Source organism: Myodes glareolus, chromosome 5 (genome assembly GCF_982192425.1).
Source record: "Myodes glareolus chromosome 5, mMyoGla1.1, whole genome shotgun sequence".
Taxonomy (NCBI): domain Eukaryota; kingdom Metazoa; phylum Chordata; class Mammalia; order Rodentia; family Cricetidae; genus Myodes; species Myodes glareolus.
This window is the reverse complement of record NC_142030.1, coordinates 29,638,006-29,665,008: the sequence shown is the minus strand read 5'-3', so window position 1 is coordinate 29,665,008 and position 27,003 is coordinate 29,638,006. Positions and strand designations below refer to the sequence as shown.

The following is a 27,003-nucleotide window of genomic DNA, read 5'->3' as shown; positions in this document are numbered from 1 at the left end:
ATAGAGCTCAGAGGACAACTCTCTTGAGAGTTGATTCTCTCCCTCTACTATGGACCCTGGAGATAAAATTCAGGTCATCAAGTTTGCAAGGCAAACACTTTTACCCACTTAGCCACTGAGTGATCTTGCCATCCCTGTGTCTTCTTTGCTAATGAGTCATTGAGTTTACTAAGGGTTACTTATGACTACATCACTGAGAAAAATCTTTTCCTCATTAACTGTAAACTGCCTATAGACCTTCAGCGAGGGATGGGACCACGTGGGCCTCTGGTCCAGTCTTGTGCAGATCTTGGCAGGTGATCTCAGTCACAGGAGTACCTGGGAGTCTGTTGTCCTCTGATCTGTCCATTCTTTCTGCCTCTGCTGTAATCTTTCCAGAGCCTTAAGGACATAATGTAGATTCCCAATTTGGGGCTGAGCATTCAGCCATCACTTCCAGAGTTGAAAACAACTAGTTCTAAAAGAAAGTGACCTCCTCTTTACTATCTGTTCTGCCTGAAGTCACGATATGGAGCCTTTATGGACCAGTGAGAGTCATGCAACATTCTTTGAACTACTTACCATGTGTGCAATGGAGTATAACTATTAGACAGACTTGGATTATATTTTCACCTCTGCTGCCTTCTAGGATGGAGTCGTGGGAGGCAGCCTTGAATCCTTATGAACTAGGAGTATGGGTTTAGAAAGTGCTCCTTTAGGGAAAATAGAGATTGCATTACTAGAAAAGGTGTCTAGATGTGAGAGAAGAGGTAAGTGATAGGTAGATGGAAATAAACATTGCCTCTATGTGTTGTTTTTAATGTTTTAATCTCATTGAGACACTAAACAGAAACTATTTCTTTATTTTTATAAAAGCTGTTTATTGACTTTTATGTTAGGTAGCAACAAGGTATTTTATAGATAGCGTCTGGTCTATGGAGTAATGAGTTAGATGGTATATATCTGCATTTTAGCTACTGAAGAGTAAAAACGGTGACAGTTTTTAAAATTTGTCTAAGGTCACCACCTTGTCTGTATTAGAGTGGAGTTTGCCCCTCTTTAGACTCTGCCCTCCTATTGCCAAATGAAGGAAAGCAAAACACACCGAATATTTCCTGAAATCAGGAGGCCATGAGGCCCCCATCAAGGCCGTCTGAGGCTCAGCATCGGAGTGATAATTGCAACCCTGTGGCCCCAGCTACACGAAAACTGCCCTGATATACTTGGCTGACCACGATAGGGAGCCTCTCTTCCTGTTTTTTAGGAGTTAGGGGACCAGGAACTTCAGCTTTAATCCCCGGGCCTTGTTCTCCTGTGCCATTTTTATTTGTGTGGGAGGAGGTTCATATGAAGATTTGAAGGTCAGCTAATATGGAAAAGAACTCTCAGATGGCCAGCCTGGAAGATGTATGACGGGAAGAGTCAGGAAGGACTGCTGTTTCCCTGGTAATAGCTCTGAGACTATGACCACATGTGCAGGTGTTCTGCTGTTTGAAATACCTCTTGGTTCTAGCTCTGAGACGAAGGGAGCTCCAAATCCTGTGTCAGTGGCAGGTACATGGTAGGATGGTCTCGAGAGGGTTGTGCTGGGTGCAGTAGGAGGGAGCTCTGTGATCCCTGAAGGGCACAGGAAGAGAAAGGACAATGCATACTTCAGATATTAGACACCCAAGGGAGCAGCACTTCCTCACCATCATTATTTTAAGCTATGTGTATTTGAGGGCCGTGTCCTAAAGGTGGGTTATTTTACTGCTGAAGTCTAAATGGTGAACTTTTTGAATTTCCAAACCATACTTAGCATAAATCAAGAGGAAGAACTTCATTTTCCTAAGGAAAAAAGAATTTCCTTGTTCTTTGAATCACTTTTGACTTTGGAGTCAGGGTGGGAAAATGTGTTTTAGAAGTTTACATGTAATATGAAATGTTTTGGGATTATTTTCCTTTATAAAGTAGATATATGGGTAGCACTTTACTCTTTCCATCATCTATCACCCATCATTTATTTTTGTCACTCACTTATCACTATCATCTATTTCTATCATCTATCTATGTCTATCTATCTATCTATCTATCATCTATCTATCATCTATCTATCTATCTATCTATCTATCTATCAATCATTCATCCATTATTCTTTCTATCTATATAGATTTTATTTTCAATGCTGAGACTTGAACCCAAGACCTTGTGATTTCTAGGAGAGTATTCTACTACTATCAATATATTTTAAGACATGATGCAACTATAGTTAGAGTTCTGTAGAAGTTTGTTTTCAATTATCCTTTCCTTGTTTTGCAGATCTCTGAGTGGAGCCATTTCCCGGCACAGACTATACAGAATGTGGTGAGAATTCTGGCCCGTGGAGAAATTGGTTTAAACTCTAAGGTTGCCTAGCATCTCTTCTCTTGAATAGCACCACATCACAGAAGAAAAATGTATGGAAGTGCAAGAACAATCACTAATCTGGAAGGTAGCCCTTCCAGATCACCTCGTTTGCCAAGGTCTCCTCGGTTGGGCCACCGAAGAACAAGCAGCGGGGGAGGGGGAGGAACAGGCAAGACTCTGTCTATGGAGAATATCCAGTCCCTTAATGCAGCCTATGCCACATCTGGACCCATGTACTTGAGTGATCATGAAGGGGTGGCGTCCACAACTTACCCAAAGGGTACGATGACTCTGGGCAGGGCCACGAATCGAGCTGTGTACGGAGGCCGGGTCACAGCCATGGGGAGTAGTCCCAATATTGCATCCGCTGGACTTTCCCATACGGACGTTCTTTCCTATACGGATCAGCACGGGGGGCTGAGCGGTTCATCCCATCACCACCACCACCAGGTGCCCTCCATGTTGAGGCAGGTAAGAGACAGCACCATGTTGGATCTTCAAGCCCAGCTCAAAGAACTGCAGAGAGAGAATGACCTTCTACGGAAGGAGCTTGACATTAAGGACAGCAAACTGGGATCGTCCATGAACAGCATCAAGACTTTCTGGAGTCCTGAGCTCAAGAAAGAGAGAGTGCTGAGAAAAGAGGAGGCAGCTCGGATGTCTGTCCTCAAGGAGCAGATGAGGGTTTCTCACGAAGAAAACCAGGTAGGTTGTGACTGTCACAGTGTTCCCAGGCTTTGCAGGTGGCTCCAGACTTACTGTGTGCATCAAGGAAGTCGAACACCACCAAGAAGGTTACAGCCTAATGTTTTGTTTGGATGCCACAGCAGAACCCAGGAAGTGCTATAGTGTATTGATTGATCTCCTTACTCCAGTAACCCTTCCACATAGTTTCAGAATGGGGCGGATTGATCCTCATTGCCAACTTTTGTACGTGGTTAATTTTGTTCTCTTTTTCAGCAGTTGGAACAGCAGTTCAGATGCCTCCCTCAGCATAGAAGAGGAAAATCATAACCTCTGCATGAGTAAACACTTTACATTAAAAGGTCACACTTGATTGGTGATGTTTTCTTGTTTTATTTTTGCTGTTGAACCAGCATTGTTTCTTAGAAGGAGCAGCATTCTCTAAGTAGCCAACCCAACAACATGAAACAGAATTGGGAAGAATGGGTTTCCCTTACCATGTAAGGGAAACTTCCCTTAGCTTGTTCTTCAGCCTTTATCCATTCAGTATTTATCGACTATGCTCAAGGTGCCTTCTTAGTCTTTGATCCATCTTCTATCTTCTAGTTTAATTAGTGAGCTTAGTTTCCCAGAGTCTTCATTTATTTGGTCACCCCCCCTTTTTTATTTGCTTTTTTGAGGCAGGGTTTTCCTGTAGCTTTGGAGTCTGTCCTGGAACTTGCTTTGTAGACCAGGCTGTCCTCGAACACACAGAGATCTGCCTGCCTCCTGAGTACTGGGATTAAAGGTGCCGCCACCACCCAGTGGCTATTCCCCTGTTTACAGCCCCCTGTTCCCTGTTTCACGAAGAAAACCAGGTAGGTTCAAAGCTCATCATCTCCAGAAGGCTTTGTGCCTCCTTGACTGAGCCCGTGGCACCTTCTTCTGGAAGACCTGGGCCAGTCTCATCTTGTACCACTTACTTCCACATCCGAGTTATGTGCTCCATCCGTGGTCGCCCTGCACAGAGCTGAGGTTTCCCTTGCCGTGTTCTTCCTCTTCCCACTGTTAGCTTCCCCAACATCATTTCCTTTTCTGCCCGGTCAGTGTCCGTTTCTGTATCATATGAGGCCTGTTGACATAGTTGTTTTCACAAATGCTTTGGAAACAGATGCACCTATGCCTAAATCTCAGTTTCTTACTATGGAAAGAGTGCTAAGTGGGAGAAAGGGTATTGTGCCCTTGGGTCCATGAACTCCGTGGTGGCATTTTACTCTGTTAGAAGTCTGAGATAATCCCAACCGACTGAACTAATGACTGACAGCTGGTCTTGCCGTGGGCCTAGTGCTGCTTTCTGCCTTTTGGTGGGGCTCATCTGCTGACCCTCCCCCGATGCTCTGATGCTAGCACTTTAGAGCTAAGCAGCTGTGGATGCGTTTCTGATTCAAGGATCTGATCTTTGTGGCTTTCTGTGTGCTGTGAGAAGTCACCTGATCTCGTTATCTGGCGGAGCTGGCGCTGCTCTTCAGATGTTGGAGAATGTGATCGTTTCCCCTGGGACAGAAGCTTCCTTCTTTTCCCCACCACTGTCTCTGCTGTGTTCTGATTTGCTGGCTCCTGAACGCTCTGTGAACATGTTACTGTAATGTGCATTTCCTCTCTGCTCCACATTGCTTTTCTCCTCTCCGTAGCTTTTTCATTTTTAAGTAGTTAAAGAAGTTCAGCAGTGATGAAATCAGTGCAGAAAGCTTGAAGGGTAGTCTCTGGTCTGTCAGCTGTAAAGTTGCTTTTATCCTCTGTTTCTGTCGTTGAATTTATGTCTGAGCAGCAATCCATATTTATACATGTGTGTTTATCTGTAAATTACATTATGCTACAGTGTCAGCGTGTTATGTGTTCTCTTTGACATTTACAAAATATGTGGACGAGACAAAGTAAAATGAATATAATGAAGTAAATTTATTTTTATTGTTTAGTAGAGGCTCCTTTTATTCCCTTTTAGAGGTATATGCATCCCTCTTGTTCAGGATAAGGTAGGTTCTTCTGGGGTGACAACAGACCTCAAATCTCAGTGACTTAATACAAAATATTCTTCCTTTTTTCCTTCTTTCCCTCCCCTCCTCCCTTCCTCCCTCCCTCCCTCTCTCCCTCCCTCCTTCCCTCCTTCCCTCCCTCCCTCCCTTTCCAGAATCTCACTATGTATCCTTGGCTGGCCTAGAACTCACTCTGTAGACCAGACTGGCTTTGAACTCAGACATCCACCTGCCTCTGCCTCCTCAGTTCTGGGATTCAAGGTATACACCACCATACCTGGCCTCTGACATTTATTTCGTATTCCCTAAGGTATGAAGCAAGTCAAGTGACTCTCCACGGCAGATCTTTTCTATGTAGTGACACAAGGATCCAGGTCTTCTACACCTGGAAGCTTGGCTTTGAGAATTGCTATCCCAGGGCAAGAGATTCTTGAAGATGTCACACTGACATCTTAATTCTCCTGACTGGAAAGTGACACAGCTTGAGGAAGTGGGGGGTGAAGTCTTCTCCTCTAAGACAGAGATGATAGACCTAGTGGTAATAACTGAGTCTGTAGGCTTTTTTAGGTTTGTCCTGAAAGTGGTGCTTGTCAGGCATGGTGGGAAATGCTGATAGTGCCAGCACTTGGGAGGTGGAGGGAGGAAGATCGAGGGTTAAAAGTTGTCCTTGATTATGTTGTGAGTTCGAGGTCAGCCTTGGTTACGTGTGTCAAAGGGACTAAAATGGGCAAACAAATAAATAATTGAAAAATAGTGAACCTGGAGGAAATAAAGTTTGGGAAACAGCCTAGACTCCCGTCGCTGCTCCCATTTTACTGCTGCCATCGCCAGTAGCCATCTGTTGCAGGCTAATAGTGACCCGTGTGTCACCAGCGGAACGCTGCGAATGTCAGCACTCATTCCTTTAATAAGTCGTCTGAGGCCAGCTCTAGAGGTTTTCTTATCTTACAGAGAAACGCAGATGTAGAGAGAATGGAGGGCTTGCCCAGAATTTTGCCAAGTTGGAAAGTGGCAGAGCTGGCCTTTAAGGTTTGAGTAGGTTCTTGACTTTCTGGTTGCTCCCTAGGAAGAGGGCACCGAGCAGAGCGAGTGCTAGTATAACCGGAAGGTCATGTTGGAGGAAAAGAACGACAAGCTCTAATGGAATGATTAGGAACTCAGTTTATTTAGGATTTGTATTCTTAACCGGGAACTTATTTTTCCTAGAAATGGGTTTGCTGCTGTTTCTAATTTCTAACCGTGTTACCTACCTTCTGTCACTCTAACACATACCTGACACAGGTAACTATGGGGAGCAAAGGTTTATTTCAAGTCATGGTTTGAGAGGTTTCAGTCCAAGATTGGGTGGAGCTGTTGTTCTGGGCCTCTGATTGGCACAGTGGGTGGCAGTGGTGGAGTCTGTGGAGGAGCAAACTGTTCAGCTAGGGAATGCCTTCAGTGACACAAGGACCTCTCCTAAGCCCACCATCTTTCAGGGGCATCACCCTTGAAACAAAGCCTTTCACATTTTGGGGGAACACTTTTAAATAATATCAGCACCGTTTACTACAACTTAACTGCACCTTCCTTTTAAATGTAAGGGAAAAGCATAGTAGCTGTCTCTGTATGCAGGAAAGGGACATGAAAGTCTTAAGAGACACTTGACTGTGGTTCACAACAGCCAGAAGCCGCAGCTGCAAATGTCACTTGTCCACGGACGTTAGAAGTTAGAGTTGAGGACATTTAAACTATGCCACATGAAGGGAAGTGGGAGGCAGAGCCATTATAGGAAGGAGCGGAGGAACTTGTGTGCTCTTATCGATGACATTCATATTTTTATAAAGTTGTCCCCAGCCAGGATAGATATGTTCCCTCAGGTGCAGTTTATAGAGGGCATGGCTTTGATGCCCTCTTGGTTCTATCCATGGTAGCTGAGACCATCTCCAATTTGAAGGAAGGCGGTTGAACTCATTCCCTGTGTTAGAGAAAGTTCTGGAACTACAGGGCCAATGGGTAGGTAGCCCCAGATTTCTTACCAACAAAGTGTTGATGATCATCATGTTCCTGGATGGACACTCCGTCCCTTCTTTACTTCCCATCCCTTCTTTTCAGTGACACAGGAATATGCATGTGGCTATAAATACGTGGATATAAATACATCTGCTGGAGTTGCAGTCCTGAAGTAATGGGCCATGTGTATAATCCAGTGTGCATCTGTGTGGGCCTAGCTTAATGTGAGCAATCCAGAGCACATGGGTGGAGGCTATCTTAATGTGTGTAATGCAGAGTGCATGGGTGAGGCTACCTTAATGCGTATAATTCCATGCACATGGGTGTAGGGCTAGATTAATGTATGCAGGGCTAGATTAATGTGTGTAAGCCAAAATCCAGAATGCATGGGTACAGGGCTTGCTCTATGTATGTAAGCCAGAGTGCCTAGATGCAAGGCTAGCTTAATGTGTGTCAGCCAGAGCTCAGAGTGCATGGCTACACAGCTTTTTGTTGTCATCCATGCCTCCGTTGTGTGATGTGCTTTTGTAAACTGCGAGAGAGCAGAGCACAGTATTATGGGGAATTTATTCTTTGGGGTGGCTGAACCCACGACTCATGTTCTCAATATCATAGCAATAAACTGATTTGGAGAAAGGTGAGTTTACAATATGATCACAAGGAACTGGAGAGGTGCTCACTGACTGCTCTTGTAGAGGACCTGAGTTTGGTTTCCAGAAACCACATGGTTGTTAATGCTGACTTTAACCCCAGTTCCAGGGGATCTGACATCCTCTTCTGGCCTTCAAGGGCATCAGGTATTCACATGACGCAATACATACATGTAGGCAAAACACTTATATACATACAAATGAAAATACAATTTTAAATAATATTAACCTTGTTAATGAATGTTTTGATGTTATTTGATGGCCTGTAGGGTTGTGCTGGATGTTGGGGGATAATAATATTATTATATATATATATTATATTACTAATATACTATTATAAAGAGGTCAAGTGACTCAATTTCTTAAGAAATGAATGGGTTATTTTATTCTTCTTTTTCTTTCTCTTTTTTGAGATAGAGTCTTAACTATGTAATCCTGACTGACCTGAAACTAGGCATATAGACCAAATTGGCTTAAACTTATAGCAATTCTCCTGGCTCTGTCTCCTGAGTGCTTGAATTACAGGTGTATGCTCCAATACCTTTCTGGTATTTCTAGTCTTTGTATCTCTACTCTATTACCAGGATAGTAGAGATCAGAGGGAGAATATATGGTAGAGAGTAAATGTCCAGAAACGCCCTAAATTTGGGTGGAGTACTATACACTATACACTGTACACTATATATTCCCAGCTACTTGGAAGACTAATGTGGGAGGATAGCTTCAATCTGAGTTCAAGACCAGCTTGGGCAATAGAGCAAGACCTTATCTTGAAACACTCAGAAATGGAAATTTTGTAAGGATTTGATCTTGCAGTTTAGTGCACAGATGTTACTGGCTTTTCATATGCCTGAATATTTTGTACCACTATTACCTTTGTAGTTTTAATGACCTCTTTTCCAAATTAGATATAAGGGAAGTAATTTTTAGACATTTCCTAGGTTGTGTGTAGCCAGCCAAGGCTCTGCAGGATTATAAATAGCATCACACACTAGGAGACTGTACTAGATCTAATATTTACTCATCTTGTGAAGAACTGGGACAAGGTCATTGGGAACTGTAACCCAAGAAGTGTAAGTAAACCTGTCTGGGGAATGGTACAGCTTTTAAGCAATGGTTATGCGATCATTTCTATTTCTGACTTAGCCCCACAGAAAAGAATAGACTTTAAATCAATATTAATAAGAACTTTTGATCCACGTTCAACATATCGCTTATTAGTTCTTATTTGGAGCCTGAAACTGGAAAAGCCGAGAGAAAGTAACATTTCTGTTAGCACTCTCATCTCTCTTCTCCTCTCCTCTCCCCTCTCTTCCCCTCCCCTCTCCTCCCCTCCCCTCCTTGCCTCTCTCCTCCTCTCTCTTCTCTCTTTTCTTTAGAGATGGGGTTTCATGTATCCCAGGCTAACCCAGCAATCACTAAGTAGGTAAGGATGCTCATGAACTTGCCATCTTTCTGCTTTACTTCCTAACTGCTTGGGTTACAAGGGTGCACCACCACACCCAGTTTTATGGGGTGCAGGAATTGAACCCACATCTTTGTATATGCTAAGCCAACATTCTACAAGTTACATTCTTTAGCCCCATCATTATTTTTATTTTTATTATGTATCTTAAAAATATTATTTTTATTATGCATAACTATGGGCCTTTCAATAGGAGTCATTTGACCCTGTTCTGAAGTTCTCGTTTGATTGTGTTGAGTCCCGGCTCTGATGAGCTGTACTAGCTGGGAGCTGATAGTGGTACAGTTCACCCTGACGAGAAGGGTGTGAGGCAGCTGCTGCCGCGGGGCAGTCCGACAGCAGTGAAACTCAACTGTCATCGCTTTGTACAGTGAAGGCTCATCCAGAATTGCTGGGTCTCCTCAGGGTTAAGGGAGGGGGCTGGAGGTTCAATGTTGCTGTGGGTTGGACATGGTTTGTCTCCTAAATGTTAATGGGCTGGTAGCTTTTCTCTTAGTGTGACTGTGTTGAAAGGTGGTGAGACCTTTAAGAGGTAAGTGGGTCCTGGGGTGATTTCACCCTCACAAGTGGAGGAATGTCTTTTTCAAGGACTGGGTTAGGTCTCTGGAGACTGGCTTAGGTCTCATGGGGATGATTGCCGCCTAGAGATGGCAGTGGATCCTGTGAGAGCAGGCTGTTTAAAACAAGACCACGCCAGTGTTTTGGTATTTTCTGCACGTGTTTCCTCATCACCCATGCACATGGCTTTTGCATGTCGTGCCAACACACTGGAACATTCGGTAGGAGCTAAGAAGTTGCTATCACCACATAAGTTTTTGATGAGAACCATGAGCAAAATAAACCCAGTTTTCTTTGTATTTCATTAAGTCTCTGGTATTTTGTTATAGCAACAGAAAACAGGCTAAATCAGATATGTTACTACAATAGATTTATCTTCCCACTGTCCTCTCTTTCTATTGGTGGAAGTCCCTGAAGAAAGGATGTCCAAAGTGTGGCCAGGGAAATGATGTTTTCCAAAGAGGATTTTCTGGTCAAAGAAACTTTAGACACACATACTAGAAACATTTGCCATGCAAACTCATAATGCGTATGTTCTAGGTTGAATTTTGTCTCCCTCGCTAAAGGTAGGTTGGATTCCTAACTCCTGTTATCTGAAAATGACCTCATTTGGAGAAAAGACCTTTCCATAGGTATCAACCTAAAATCTTCAGAATGGGCCCTAATCCAGTTTGACTGTTGTTGCCTTTATAAAAAGGCAAATTTGGACAGAGATGCAGACATACCCAGAGAGAGGATGTGAACACATACAACCAGAGGGTGACCTTGTAGTTGAGCAAAGGAGAGAGTCTTGAGACACATTCTTTCCTGGAAGCCCGTAAAGGAAGCAGCTGGGCTGACACTCCTATCTCAGCCTCCAGAATTGAGAGATAATGAAATCTGCTGGTTGGTTTGCGGTGTTTTTTTATGACGGGCCTAACCAGGGAATACCACATATCACAATATGTAATGCTCCAACTATTGAAATTAAACAGCACTTAAATTTTTTATCTATCAATTTCTCAATCTTTCTTGACCATAAAACTGTATCTTAAACTAAATGTGCCTTAAGGTGCTGTTGCTGCACCACCCCATCCACTCCCTTTATGTAGCTGTTCTCTTCTCTCTGCTATGCTCCTCTCTGCTTGTCTTCAGTATTGATGTGATGCCTTGGGATGCCTTGGGACTGTGTGCACCACGGTCTAGTCATAGATTAAAGACCAAAAGAAGTGCTGAGAAATAGGCCCGCTCTATGGCCTGCCTCTGATTTCTAGTCTGTGAGAAAGTAAAGCCCTGACCCTGTAAGCCCTTGTTGACTGGGCGTTCTGTTCAACAATGCACTGCCTCTGTGTGCGGCTCTTCACCTTCTTTCCATCTGAAGCATTCATGTTTGTGTGCGTGTTTTCCCAAAGTTACACAGGCACATGGGGTTAGCACTGGATAATCTAATTCAGCACCATCACAGCACAGAATGCCAGAACTTACAAAGACCAAAAAAAAAATGTTTCTTCTCATCCTGAGACACCTTGAAGCCACTCAGATGTTGTGCCCCCTCACCCCCGCCCTGGTTTTCTGGAAAGGTGGAAGATCTTTTATCCAGTCTTAGGTGATGACCTGCTTAGACAGAAATGCAGTTTTAAATGTCTTCTGTAAATAGGGTGGAATGAATTTCCTTGGGTCACAAGGTGGCTGAGATGGCGCCATGCCACAGTGGGTTTCTTTGTTTGTGAGGGTGTAAAAATGATTTGAAGTGAGCTCTACGTCTTGGTCACAGATGTCAGCGGTTTTCTACCTCAGTGATCTCCCGCAGTTAGCCCTAGAGGCAGGCATGTGTACCACACGAGTAGCCTTAGATTTTGTTGTCAGGTTTTCTTTGGAAAGATTTGGTTCATACGAGGGAAGGAAACTTTGTGTGTTGGACCTTGGCAGAGCTGAATGATTCCTGCTTCTCCTTTTCTTTCTGGACCATGTTAGTTGGGCGATGGAATTCTGGTAGTGCAGATGCAACCAAAGAAAACATTTTGGACTGCTTCAGTGAACAGATTCCTTTAGTCCCACTGTGCCAAAGGTACTATTGAAACCAAGCATAGGAAGGGAAGGGAAGATAAAGGGTCAGGAAAACTGATTGTCCCCAGAACATTCATTGCCTAACATTTCCTATGGACAACCTTCTCAGAGGTTTTTAAAAACCAAGTTTGTGTTGACAAGAAGGAAAGGACCAGGGTGATTTTATTGACCAACACAGATGGGGCGAGTTCTCTTCTGGCCAGAGCTCAATTGCAATTTCTATAATTAGTTGCAGGTGGAGCTCTTGTGTTGGTGTTTTGGGTCCATTGACATCTGTGAGCAAATTCCCACCACCACCAGGTGAACTCAATAAATAGCTTGGCTTTGCAGGAATATAGAGAATTATAAATCCTTCTCACATACATACACCCCCCAGATAAAGCAGCTTTAAAGGTCAGGCTTTGAAAGCTGGAAAAAGCATTTTCAAAAGTTTGGGATCTCAGATTTTTGGCAGAGTATAGGCATGCAGCCAAGAGCTGAGGCAGCATGACAAACAGAAGTCTGGCATGTGCAATTTCTTCTGTCTGTCTTTGGGAAGCCAGCGTTTGACTGCATTTTAGAAGCTACCTGCGGCCATTTTGTCTTCTACTTGCAAAGGAAGAAGCAAAGGCCAAAGCAGCAACTTTTCATCTTGTCTTCTTGGCTGTCCGCGGACCACCCGATTGTCCAGAGTGGCAGCTTCTCATCTCATCTTCTTGGCTGGTGGGGGATCACCTGTTTGGCAATATGTATTGATCAAGTTAACTTGTTGACCAGGGACTACCCATTTGGCAGTATGTATTGATCAAGTTAACTTAGTGGTTCTTAACTGGGGGTAAATTTTGTCCCCCAGAAGACATTTGGAAATATTTGAAGACATTTGTGGCTGCTACACATTGGAGGAAGGTGATACTATCAAAGAGGAAAGAAGGAAAGATGGAGAGAAATGATGAGGAAGGGAGCTCATGGCAGGGAGTGGCAGAGGAGGCAGGGGCAAGCAAGAGATACCAAATGCATTCTTGTCAAGTAAAGGAGAATAGCTGAGGACCCTGGCTGCTCGGGAACCTTACCACAAAGGATGGGAAGAAGCAACTCCAGGACAAGTAATCTATAGGTAGCAGACGAATGAGAGGTCATCACTCAGGACCTTGGAGAGCCTTCTGAATCAACATGAGTGGCCTGTCAGGGACAGGCAGGTTTTATTTTGTGCAGTTGGGTTCTAAGGAGGATAGCCTCATTAATTCAGCTAGAGTTCTTGAGTTTGTCTTCATTCTTAGGAACGTGAAGGCAACTTGCAAGCCTCTTGGTCCAGGAGTTCCTCTGCTGGCATCTCTCAGCTTTCTCTTGAATTGGTTTCTGCCCTTCTTCAGGCTTGATCGTTGGAAGGTTCATGTCCTGTCTGTCAGATCTTCCTCTTGGGCCTCCGTCTTCCTGATTTCTGCTTCTGTTTGTTCCCTCTGAAAATTCAGACCGTTTACTTACTCACTTCATTTTCTCCCTTGTTTAGGGAAGAATGTGACTGAAAGTAGCAGAGATCCATCCAAATTGAAGGGTGATGGTGGAAGCAGTGTACTTACTGGGAAGAAAGGATAGACAAGACAGCCAGATGTCCCGATGCTGGGTCAGGGTTATTTGGAAGATAATTACTAATGCAAAGTCTTCTTTTCTCTCTCTCTCTCTCTCTCTCTCTCTCTCTCTCTCTCTCTCTCTCTCTCAAAACTGACTTCCCTTGCCTTTGTGAGAAAGTGTCAACTTTACAGTGTCTGTACAAGCGCTCAACAGGGACAACTCTGTTTCGACTTCCAGCTCAGAGCTTGGGTCCAAAGCCTTAGTCTGTATCTCCTTTTAGAGCCACACAGCCCAATAGGCCTGTGTAAACATCTCAGAGAAATAGACAGCATGGATAGATTTTCTATGAGATCACGTATGTGCAAGGTGTTGGGGTCATGATGTCCATTGCTGGGAAAACATTGGTATCACATAGTTGGAATCTTGTCTGTTTTGGTTATTAGAAAGACCCAGATCAAGTAAGACTTTGATGGTTTGGAAATTTAATAACTATTGCCTCTGTCTTGGGCTGCCATTTCAACAGCTTTCTGGCCTCTAGACCTCCACACCCAGTTTATCAATTTCTTCTCTATGCCCACTGGGGAAATCACAGAATTTTGTATCAGATGATACTAGGATGAATTGCTGAAATCATATTTTAGCAGAATGGTTCCTTTATCTAATATCAGATTGCATCTTTGTGGGAAATTCAAAACCATTACCCACCTTCTGTACACTTTCTTAGTTTCAGTGGGAATTGTATCGTATGTTAGTAGGTGGGACTTGGTGCTAGATAGGATCTAGAGTCTTAGAACTAGGTATGTTTAAATTTGCTGTTTTCTATTTTAAGGGTGTAACAGCTTGAGTTCTAAAAAGCCATCTCAAGATAATGTTCCTGAGTGCATATTATCTAAATAAGAATGGGAAGAAGTTAAAATACACTGATGTGTTTCTTGGAAGAACTTTTAGAAAGAGCCATGTATGGTTAGTACTTCTTCAAAGAGCCCTGACACCAGTTGCAGTAAGAATGTATATGAGATTGAAACGCTAGATAATAATACACGAAGATCAGATTTAGAGACTGCCCTCCTTTAGAAATACAGAAAATACTAAAAAAAATTTACCTTCTTAAAAATTTAAAATGTACTTTTGGACACTGGACTAAAAAGCCATGTACTTGTTGAGGTGCCAATGGAAGCATCATAATTTCACAGGGAAAATGTGTGTAACCTGAACTATGTATATTTCACCTCCTCATCTCTAAACTTCAAGAGCATCTAACAATGTCTACGCGAAGAACCTATGTATAGATCTGACTGTTTGATATCAAGCATTATTGTGTATCAGAAGCAAATTCCTAGCAGTTAATGAGGTGAATGAGGTCTGGGGAAGGCGAGCTGTATTTTCAGCGCATTCAGTTTCTTCTGGGGAATCAGGAACCATTGTGGGGACTTAGGTGAGAGTATATATGTTGCTGAGGTGGAGCCGTGTTGATGGATTAAACATGTTCCCTACATGCATTGAGACACAGTCAACTGAGGTGGAGAGCTTCCTTGCACCTTCAAGAATAAGTTACTTGAAAGGAGTTGAATAATATTAAGTGTTGTAGTGAAATATGTATTAAATGTTCTTACTAAGAACTTTTATCTCATTATGTTTATGTTTTGGGTTCAAAAGTTTCCAGTTCACCTCAGACAGTTGTTTCATTTTTTAATTAATTAAGTTTTTGTAATTGCAGGTAAAACCTAGTGCTTCAGTCATTTGTGAAGGGGCAACCAAAGATCTTGGTGGGGTATCATGTAAGAGTTACTGGGTACCTTCTGCTTCTGGTTATATCTGAGGATAAGAGGGGTCTGCTGAAGTAGAAGATGTCCTTTCAACCCCTCTGCCATTTCACAGGCTGTAGTAGAGACAAGTTCTTATTTCTGCGTGGACAGTGAGTGAAGAACACAGTGGGGGCACTCTTGTTTGAGACAGACGATGACTACCTCAGTCTTTACCAGGGAACCAGTCTAGGGAAGAAAATCTCTTGCTCAGGTTATTTAGTAGAAGAGGTGTTGCTATTAGGTAGGCAGAAGCCTAGCCAGAGTCCAGGGGAACAGGCACAGAACGCACCCAGTTCAGCTCCCGTGGAACTTCTAGAAGGAGGTGGCATGAAGTTGGGGTAGGGAAAGGTCTAGGCTCTTTTTTAGGCAAACATCTGCAGTCTTAGGATCACTCTCCCTTCTAACGTGCCTCTCTTCCTATCACTCTCTGTGAGCAGAACTGGCAGTGTGTTGTCAGCAGGGCCTGCTTCCTCCATTTCTGCTTGTCCTTGGTGGCGATTGAAAGTAACATCTTTAGAGATAGATTGCCCCGGGGTCCACCCCCAGCTTAGTTCTTTGAGGTTGTTTCCTCACTTTTAAAAAGAGGTGTGTATAAATTTAATAGGATTTCAACTTAATTGGATAGAGGTAGGAAGTTCGTGTGAAAATATTTAGCGTCATGCTAATAGCATGAACAAACATCTAAGTTGCCGATGCCGACGACAGTGAAGGATGTCAGACTGAGCATAAAACCAAGGTGTGGAAGGGCAGAGTGGAGGAGCACACAGCTGAGACGTGGAGCTGGAGTCTTGATGGCATTGTGTTTGAAGCCTGTGCCTTACCTTTGGATTTCCTGGAACTTGTAGGAACCAATGCAAGCATGCACTTTGTTACTAACAGATAAGGTGTCTGGATGCTACAGCCTTGACTGTTCAGAGCTCTCCCATTAGAAGCTTTGTGGTTATGAAAGGGATGTACTAACCCCGCTCTTGCCTTGAGAATCAGGAGGGGAAGTGTTCTGCACCAAGACCCATTAGAGGGAGGGGGAGAGTTGCATCTCCCATGAAAAGATACAGTGAAAACGATTCAGAAGCTCAGAGAAGGGAGTGATGATGAAAGCACTCATACAGAGAACAGGGCGCTGGAGACGGTGGTCACAAGGGCAGAAGGTGGGCTCAGAGATGAGATCGAGGGAGTCCCAGTTCCAGTAGGAGGAGCAGCTCCTAGAAATGCCTGCCTGGAGACCGACTTCATAAAGCCCAGGAATGAATTCAGGGCAGAGTTTGTGCTCCAGATATTGCACTTAGGTTGGAAGAGGAGAAAGAGAAATCGGCTCATAAAGGTTATGTTTTCTTAGAGGATTTTCCTCCTCTGCATCATGAGATGCTAATGCTGTGCTTAATATAGCATGGATAACACGTAGAAAGATGAGCTGGGTTTTGCTTCTATGAGTTTTTCCTGTGTGTTCTGGCTCCGTGAACTCCAGTGAGGCCACAGAAGGATGAGAATGAGCCAGGAAATGGAGGCTGATATTGCTGAGGCAAAGTTTGGAAGAAAAGAATAAAAGTCCAGCCTTCGACAAAAGGCAGGGCATCTCTTCCTCAGACCCAGGAAGTATTCAGAAAATATCCAGATAATGAGACATTCCTGATTGTGAAGCAGAAATAATTTTAATCCAAGGAGACTTCTTGGTATCACAAACCAACCAACCAACCAACCAACCAACTAACCAACCAAACAAATAAAAAACCCAGGAAGCCTCAGACTAAGAATGAATCTAAACTAGCCACAGTACACTAACACAACTTCAAATGCTTCCCCTTCCCTGAGCCTCTTAACTACTCAAAATTTGTCAAGAAGATTGGAGAGACAGCTCGTGTAGGTAGAGTGATTGCCTTGCAAGCATAAGATCCTGCGTTTGACCCCTGTCATACACATAAAAGTGCTGAGTGTGGTGGTGGAACCCCAACACTGGGGAAGCCAATGGATCTCTGGGGCTCCTTGATCAGCTGGCCTAGCCTTCTGGACAATGGGAGAACTTGTCCCCCAAAAGGCAAACCGTTGCTGCTGAATGACACATGTGGTCATACTATTGTCCTCCACATGCACACATGCACACACACACACACACACACACACGCATGTACACACGTGCGCACACACACAAACATGCATCACACACATGCACGCACGTACACGTATAAACACTACTCCATTCGTGAAAGGAATTAAGAGTGTTCTGGAAGCCCCAGAAAGTCAGTGTTATTATATGACTTACACGTGCATTTTGATGGGTGCAGGGCTTAGGTGTGACCAGTGAAGGCAGAGGAGCTGGCGGAGAAGCAGGTGAGCTGGGGAGGGAGGTGAGGCAGGGATCCTGGCACTCCTACCCTGTGCTGACCGTTGTATTTAGGCTGCTGATGAGGCAATCTGTTTGTCATGCCATGACACAGCACTCCCATTACCATGCTTGCTGGAGACAGGAGCCACCAGCATTTCCCTCAGGAGAAGTTTTACAAGTAAAGGCTAATTTTACTTTCGCCGTTGATGGCATTTCTCAGCTATACTAATTAGCCTCCTAATAGAAATGCTACAGAAATATATTCCATGCTCCCGAGAGTGCAGAGGGGAAAAAGGTTGTTCTTAAATAATCTGGAATAGGCTTTACCTGTGGATTTCAGACCTGCCATGCTCCCTTTCTCAGGACTTTCTAAAAGGGCGGATACCCTTGGCTTAGACAAAATGTCCATCTCTACCTCCTTGTCAACTTCTAGACCCTGTGGCGCGCTTCCTACTCAGCATCGACTGCAAGCAAATGATTTTAGCAAGGTGAATGACAGTTATATCGATGGGTTAAATGCTGTCTTTCAGGTTTTTCTAAAAAGTAGTTTAACTTATAGATTATATTTTGCTTTCTCCCTCAGTATTTTATTATGTATCTGACTAGCCTTCTTTCCTTCTGTCCATCCCTCCATCTCTTCCCCTCTCTCTCCCTTCCTTCTTTCTTCCATCCATCCATCCTCTATTCATCCCCTTATTAAAATGACAACTCTGAATATAGCCTTTCCTTATTAAATAGCCGTTTAATGAAATGCATAAGAATGTATAGTGGTAAGGCCTTTTTAATTTCATCAGACTAGGAGGCCTAGAACTAATTCTGGCTTTGCTACCAATTGGCTGGGAGTTAGTGCCCAAGATTGAAAGGTTAATGTCATATGAAAAACCAAGGGTTTGGATTTTTCTTTCTTTTTAAAAGAATATTTGTTTATTTTTAATTTAAAAGCATGAATCTTTTGCCTGAATATATGTATATGTGTTCCTGGTGTCCACAGAGGCTAGAAATCAGCCAGTGCTCTTAACTACTGACTCATCTCTCCACTTCCCCGGATTTTCTTGAATATGGACAAGATCCTGTAGCTTTGAATCCAGTAGGCTGTAGTGAAGCAGCTACTGCTTCTTATAGGTAGGACATAATCCCGCTGAGTTCCTGTGGCCCATCCCTTGGTTGATGCGCATATTCTCTCAGAGTTAAGGTGAAATCAGGACATTTCTGAATGAGAGTGATGTTAAAAAATGTAGACAATGGTACTTTCACAGAGTTCTGAGTGGGAAACCCTACTCCTCCTGAATCTGAGTGGAAGGGCACTTTATAATCCTTTTGATCTCAAGGAGTTAGGAGCCACTCATGAGTTCTGAAGCATGGGAGGGGAAATGAGTAAGGCATAGAAGGCACTGGTTAATTCTCAGGATCCAGAGACATGATCATGACTGGTCGTGGTTGGCTGGTGCCTGTCTGGGAATGAAGAGGATCAAGTTCCCTAGGAGAATGGTGCAAAAACAAAGAAAGAGCTTTTATTAAAAGTCCAGTGTAGACAGAGGTGCCACCCCCATGGTAAGAAGGCAGATGCAGAATCCCATGTACAGAGCTCTTTGTGCAGGAGGGAAGTAACTGCCTTTGTTTTACTGATGACTGGAAGTTCTACAGCTGTTCATGGTCTTGAACTTCCGGGGAAAGCACAGGCAGATACAGCTGTGATGAAATCAGCTTCCCCGGCCTGGCTTTTCTGAGGACATTGCTCATTTCCATAGTATTTTAGCTTCATCCCAGCAGCTGCTTCCAATTTCATATTGGGTATACATGACTAGGTGATTTTTACACGTGTATATGCACACACGTGTGTGTGCGTCTTTAAGTCCAGTGCTAGGATTTGGGCAGGATAAACACTGTAAGTGATGGTTATTTAACTTTTGGGTGGAATAGCCTAAGAAAGTTCCTTGTCATGTCTGAATGCCATGCAGAAGAAGTCTGTTAGGAAAATCTCTACACCAGAAGGCACCTACTCATTAGGATAAGCATTATTGCCTGACTACAATGCAGTTTGTTGCACACATTGCCATCAGAAAGTAGTCTGAGTTTGTTAGGGATTTACATAGGTTGCTGGTGACTGAATTCCACTGCTACTTTCTCCTTTCCTCAGCACCTGTCCAGGAGAATATATACTTAAAGAGGTCAGAGGGGAGGCAGGATATGGCTGTGTGAATCACTGTGGAGCAGCCTGTGCTTGTGCCTCGACACAAGATGCTCTGGTTCTGTGTAACCTGCTATTGTATCCCGCCGGATCCCAGGCTGTCCATATCCACTACATTGGAAACCATGTATGTAGTCTACACACTCAGGGAGAACGTGGAGCTAGAAAGGGAAGGTGGCTCTGATGTCTTACTGTACAGATCCCAGAAATGCACAGGTAGAGGAGGATCGGTAGGGTGCTCTCTTCTGAGGCTGGAAAACTGGGCTGTGGGTGTGCTCCCTGGGGAAGCACTGTTGCCACAGAGGTGGAGGAAGATGATGACTTGGGGCTGTCCTGTCCTGTTGGGGTTCCACTCCCAAGGGAGAAGATGTAGAGAGAAGCTGGGATCCTTTTGCCCACAGTGACCTTGTCTGTAAAACAACATATCTCAGTAAATGTTCCTATATTTGGAAAGTAGTACCAGACACTCCCTTTGGGACTGAAACAAGGTCTGATTAAAGGGGACAAGGGTTTGAATTGTGCCTCATTCCACAGATAAGCCCTATCAATGCATCTGCCAGTTTTCCCTAAGCATGGCCAGGGTCGTCTTTTAATGACTTACCATTTCTTAATAGCTAAATAGATACTTTGAAGAGAGTATCAGTAAGAGCTAACATTTATCGATCATTTACTGCATGCCAGCTACATATATTGACTCATTTGTCACTTGTAATGACATTGTGAGATGTGGTTTCTGTTCCCCTTTTATGGATTAAAAAAAAAAAAAACCAAAGGTGCAGTGTACATTGTTAGGAAATGGTGGGCTGTTGAGGAAAGTCTGGGAGTTGTGGCCTTGTCAGAGCAGGCGTGTCACTGGCGTAGACAGGACATCAAAAGGACTTCACATTCCCAGTGAGGCATCTTTCTGCCTCATGGCTGTTGTCTCTGAATGTAGCTGTCAACTACTACTCCAGCACCGTGTCTGCCTGCCTACTACCATGTTCCCTGCCACAGTGGTCATGGACTCTAACCTTCTGAAATCGTAAACCCCCATTAAATGCTTTCTGTTATAGGTTGCCTTGGCCATGGTATTTTGTTGTGGTGTAGAAAAGTAACCAAGACAACATGAAAGGGGAAGTAGAGTGGTACCCAAGGCATGTTCTCGAGGCCTTTTATAAACCAGAGTTTCTCTTTCAGCCACACACATACAAATCTCCAATAAGGCAATACTGTATGTAGACATCAAAGGAAGGGTACTATTTCAAAAGGAATGCCTATAAATGTTACCATGGTAAAACTGGAGGACCATTACCTGGCATGCTGTTTGTATTGTTAGAAACAAGCAAGTTAAGGGTGAGATTCTTGCCAAGAGAACTCATGTGCATGTCGAGCGTAGTAAGTACTCAGAGAGCAGAGCTATCTTCCTGAAATGCCTGAAGGAAGATGTGCTTGATTTTGGCCAGATGGCTGAGACACAGTGCCTGAAGGAAGATGATCGGGAAAAGGAGAAGGCTAAGAGAAAGACTCTAGGGTTCACCAACAGTGCCAGTGTTCTGTGAGAAGGATTCCGCGCTGTCCCTTAGGAAGTCATGACGTCAGAGATGTAAAGTACCCGACAATGGGCAACAATGACTCTACCCCCAAAGAACCTATCCCCACTGTAGAAGAGAGTGTTGTGTGCCCTGGTAGTAAGCCCTGGGTCTGTAAAGTTGATGAATATGACTGAGCCTCAGTTTCCTACTCTGTAAAGTGTACTGAAAGTGACATCGTAGGGTTACTAGGTGAATTGCTGCGTGTTAGTGCTCAGAACAATGCTGTGTGTTGGCTGTGATTGCTGTGGCTTCCGATTAGAGCCCATGTTCATGCCTGTGATTTTAATAGAGAAGGGGGTTTTATAAGAGATGTGTTTGAAATATGGCAAGGAGCAGCCCACAAGTAGACTATTTTTTCTATCCACTTTTAAATTAGGATGTCCAAATGTGGCTGAGATGTGAGGATCATACCTTCCGGCATGCTGAAACAATTTTTGGCCGTATCTTTTTAGACACGAAGATGAGCCTTGAGCGGAGTGGGGCTGTGCTCATGGGGGAGGAGGCAGACAAGCAGATGGAAGGTGGCGGAGGGAGCATCCCAATCTGCTCGTGGAGGAGGCGTTAATATCTCAACATCTTTCTTGTTATTTGCAGATAATTTTTATGAGATGTTCCAGGATGCTCAGTTTTTTTCCTTCTCTGAGTGACACAAACTGTCACAGATCAGTCTATTAAGCTAAAGGACTTAGTCTTCTGTTTGGGAATTGACTGAGTTCCAGTTTTGTAACAAAAATGAGGTTTAGCTTTCTAAAGTCTGACTTTTCTTTCCTGAGGTAATTTATCATTTTGCAAAATCCACTCAACAGCCTAGACTCAGCAGGGGCAAAGTTTGGGTTTGGTTTTGTGTGAGAAACAGATCAACTAATGGTCTTGTGTGAGAAATGGATCAGCTAATGGTTTGGTACTGTTTTCCTAGTCTATCTTGGGGAATGAGGAGACAGGGAAACAGGAATGCATTGATTCTTTGGTTTTTTTTTTAATTTTTTAATTTTTTTGTGTCTTTCATTTTATGTCTCCTGATCCCACCCATCTTCCTCTGCCCCATAAAATAAAATAAAATTTAAGAGGAAAAAATAAAAAAAAAAGAAGGAAAGGGAAAATCTGGAAGTTGCGGTGTGACACAGTGAGCCACACAGTGAGCCACACAGTGAACCCCTTTATTCATACATTTTTATGTGTAGGCGTTTGAGGCCCCTGATTTCAGCTACACCATCAACCTGGGCCTTCATTGGGAGTCTTCCTGGCCCTCCCGTTGCCGCCCTGTAGCCTTGTGTCATGGAGATCCTGCAGCCCTGGGTCTACAGGAACAACCCCATCCCTCCCCACCATCCACCCCTGCATGCTCCAGCAGATCACAGATGCTGTGAATTTTGGGGTGGGCCAACACATAATCCTGGTTCTGGATCTGGCAGGGTTGGTCAGCCAGCCAGCTCGCCCTGACCCTGTCTTCACCACCAGGCTGAGTTCCCCAGCATTGCAAGAATGAGCTCTTCCTAGGCTCCTTAGGATCAGGGCTCCCACACCTACACCATCAGGGCCAGCTCTACAGGGTTGCCTAGGTGAGGTGCAGGGGTTACTCTCCCAAGGGCTGAAGCTGGGGAGGGACAGGGCCAGCTCTTCCACCTGCCTCAGGTGTTGATGGGTAGGTGGGGGACTCCCCTGTCCATGCTGCCACGTGACAGACGAGTAATGGGGACAGTTTCCCCATGTGCACAACATTGGGGCTGGCTCACCCTCACCTATGCCAACAGGGTCAGCTCTACTGTGCTGCTCAGGTGAGAAGCAGGGCCCTCTTTCCTGAGGGCTGTAGCTGGTAAGGGGAGATCAACTCCCTTGTCTGTCACAGGCAGTTAGGGGCAAAGGGTAAGGTGCCCCCCCCAACCAGAATGCATTGATTCTTGAAACTGGGAGCAAGATTGAAGGCTGACCTTTAAGTTAATCATCACAGCGTGGTGTGATAAATTGGTCGAGTCAAGATACGCTAACAGGGTATTTTGAGAGCAGTTAAGAGGAAGGCTTCTGGAGGCAGGTATACCTGGCTTTAAAGGTTGCTCTGAAAAGCTCAACAGAACCAAAGCAACGTGTCATTTGTCTCTCTATCACAATCTGGTATTGATGTCTCCAGATTTCCAGATTAACATCTGTAAACATGAGAAACAAAACAATGATGTCTTCTGGAGCAAGGTTTAAATGACTTCTCCGCTCAGAGCACTAAGTGGTCAGTAAGCATTAGTCATTATTGTAGGAATAGGCTGTCATGGGGTGAGTTCTCTGTAGCGTGACCTTGCTAAGTTATTCATATAGCATAATGCTTGTGTACCGTGTTGAATGGTTTGTTTAATGAGTATATGCTTTTATTCCTTGTCTTTAAATCCTTCATCAAAGTTCATTTGCTAAATTTAAATTCTGTATCATATCATAGGGATATAAATTAAGATTACTTTGCTCTCTATATATTCAGAAATTTGACATTTTGGATACAGCTTTGCATTTAATTTTATTTTTTTATAAAACAATTTCTGTAATTTCAGATGCTAACAGCTGCTGAAACCATGTTTTGGGCTTTAAGGAAAAAGTTTAAGCTAACTCTGGTAATTTAGAGACGCTGTTCTAAGAAAATAGGAAGCACTGGGCCTGCAATTCCCCCAGGAAGTTGAAATATCAAGAATGGCAGGCGGTGAAACGTCCCCTCCCTAGCAAAACCAAAATTAACAAAAATACATAAGTAAAAAGAAACAGCTAAGAAATAAATAAGTAAAAAGAAACAGCTGGTGTAAAGGCCGACAACACAGACGGGGGTCTGCTCGTTGCGTCTTTATGACGATAGGTAAGTCAGCTTCCTGGAGATGCCCCCTGGAGTGTGGAAAAGGGAGAGCGATCCCCGCTGCCCGCTGAAGACCTAAGTAGCACGAAAATGGCTTACTCAGCACTTAGTAGATGCCTTTATTACTCAAATGGTATTTAAAGTGACAGAATCTTCCAGAAAATTGGAAACAGACTCGGGCGTATATCCGGGTTCAGGGAGTTGAGGATACCTGGTGGCACAGGGTGTGAAGGCAGAAGGAATTTTGCTTTTTTATTCAGATTCTACTGTGAGTAGCCATGTCATTTCTCTGCCTCCCCCACCCCATTTCCAACTCGCTTCTTCTTTTTATATTCCAGGTTAAAATCCTACAAAAAGCTAAATATCAGCAGTCTTTTAAATATTACCAGAACTCCTTTCCCTCCAGGTGTAACAAAAATCTGAACAGGAGGTACGGTTTGCTGATTTTAGACGTAAGCAAAACCACCAGGTACAGCCTGGGGCAAGAAGTGGACAGAGGTCACAGGCCTGGCCCAAGGAGAGAAGGGGGCGGGACCTCTGCCCCTAGGGCTTAGAGGCAGGGACTCTAGGAGAGTTTGTGGTAGTTAGTTTGGAAACTTATTTAGTAGTACCGTGGAAAGGAATGTTCTGGTCGTTGAGATATGATTTGGTTCACACCTGTTGCCCTTGCTTGTTTCAGATCCAACACATAGCTCCCGCCTCAGGCCTCAGGTAAGCTACAGGCAGCAAGAGGGCTTGGCACAGGCACCTTGGCATTCATTGACTGGCATCCACAGTCATCTTTAGTCTTCCCTTTGACCTGTGGGACCCCTCCCTCAGCCCCCTCCTCTTCCTTCTCCTTGTCCCTCTTTTTTCCTCCTCCCTTTCCTCTTCTTCCTCTTAGTCGTCTCCTCCTTCTCCTTCCTCCCCTGTCCCTGCCCTGAGTATCCTTTTTCTGATAGTAAGTCAACATCCATTGCTTTTGAATTTTTAGAATGTCTCCACAAAAAATAGGAACTGTTTAATAAATGCTGAGGAGTGTGCTGAGCTTCGTGGCGTTGTGACCGTTACAGAGCACGTGTGTAGGGAGCTGTGGCGTGTGCCCTGGAAAAGAGGGCTCCTAGATTCAAGTCCTGCTTCTCCACTAGGAGTTTTCAGCCATGCATGCTTGAGCAAGTGACTTTAGCACCTGAACTTCCTCCATTCCATAGCATGAAAATGAAGATAATTCTCATGCCTACCTCATGGGATTGTATGAGGACTGAATTAGTCAAAACTTGTAAAAGCTGCAAGCCGAGACAAACACAGAGGAGGGCAATCAAACACATGTAAGAATTTTTAGTTTTGCTTTTTAATAAGGCAGTTTGATAATTGAAACTGGTGGTTGGCTGAGACTCTCAGGATGAAGGAAATGTTCAGTTACGCACAAAAACCAACATCTCTTCTGTGTGATGACCTGAAGATACTCTGTTCTGAGCACTATAGACAGGGCAAGGACTCTTGTGGGTTTTCTGTGGAGAACATTGGTTAGGGGGACTTCCCTGCAGAAGTGGGGTTGAGCTGCCATGGCATGGCAAAGAGAAGGTCTAGAGTAGGCTGAGCGGGTAGCCAATAGTGGAGGGGGCGCATGTGTGGGGGAAGTAAGGGTGTTACAGGAGCTTAGGATTTGAGTGCCCAAAGTCACACTCCAGGGTGATGCCTGGACCCCAGTACTAGGGTTTCTGATGCAATTGTCAAGCTTTGGCCTGGGTCTATGGCTTTTTTTTAAAGGCTTTCTAAATGACACTAATGTGTAGCTAGAGTAGACACTGATGCTCTTGAATATGCTCGTATCCCAGAACCCACACTCAGTGTATTGGAATGTGTACTTTGGCAAGATCCATAGGTTATCTGCACACACTTCTCATATCTATGAGAAGTGTAGCACTAATAATAAAACCCAGAGACAGAAATTGGGGTTCAACCCAAAAACCAGAAAAGCAAACCAGCCAAGCTACTAGAGAAGTTTTACCTCTACCGAGGCTGGGGACTGCACACTAAACAGACTAAGCCCATTTTATATTCCCTCTAGAGTTGGGATTAAAGGCATGTGACTCCCTAGACCTAGGATTAAAGGTGTGAGCCGCCACTACCCGGATTTCTTTCTGCATTGATCTTGTGTAGCCCAGGGTGGTCTTGAACTCACAGAGATCCATCTGACTGTGTCTCCCAAATTCTGGGATTAAAGGTGTGTGTCACCATTGCTTGACCGCTCGTGGCTTTAGCTTTGCCTGTGGTCTTCAGGCAAGGTTTATTTACCAAAGTACAAATAATATAGCACTTCAGAGAAGCTTCGATTTGTGCATAGGTTCACCTAAAGTGGATTCAAAGAATCTGAGTTCTAACCCCAAAAATACCGATTTGGAAGGTTCGGCTCAGCACCATCATTCTTGAGAACACCTGTCTGGTTCTGGTGAAGTTGGCTAGAGACAGGATGTAATAGGATACTCGTGAGAATGCTGAGGTGGAAATTAGGATGAGAGGAAAACTTGAACCTAGACTTTATCCCAATGTGTCCTGGGTCTGCCCTTCTATGAATCCATCTGTGGAATGCTGATACGTTTTGATTTTTTAAGCTTTAGATAAAACCTGGAGAAAAGACAGCATTCACACTAGGAATACTAGTAGTCTATTACATTTTGAGTTGGGTAAAAGTCATTTGGAATAGGAAGATTCGCAGCATAGGTTGCTCTGGACTTGTCTTTATTGACCCCTGAGACCAATTGTCTTGTGTGGCTCAGGATAATAAAAAGATACTTATCCTGTCAGTTATAATCTTCCAGATGGCTTCCAGGAAAATTTCCAAGTAGAATTAAATTTATTCAGTTCAAGAACCCACTGGGAAGACGATATAGTTAGAGAAAAAGCCAACTTTTCATTGACTTTGAATTCAGTGTCTTTATGAATTACTGTCCCTAAGTATTGAAAAATTTGTTTACTGGTTTCTTCGGACTCTTCTGC

The 27,003-nt window shown here is 43.9% G+C and overlaps 1 protein-coding gene across 11 annotated transcripts in view; it reads left to right on the top strand.

The window, feature by feature from the left end:
- Erc2 (ELKS/RAB6-interacting/CAST family member 2) overlaps positions 1 to 27,003 on the top strand; it is a 919,008-nt gene that overhangs the window by 32,763 nt on the left and 859,242 nt on the right. For all 11 annotated transcript variants that reach the window (XR_015737860.1, XM_087906197.1, XM_087906198.1 and 8 more), the window contains exon 2: positions 2,278 to 3,069. Coding sequence is in view for 10 of the 11 variants with exons in the window: in XM_087906197.1 (XP_087762323.1) it covers positions 2,413 to 3,069 (657 nt within the window). In the remaining variant the exon portion in view is untranslated. The remainder of the gene's footprint in view (positions 1 to 2,277; positions 3,070 to 27,003) is intronic.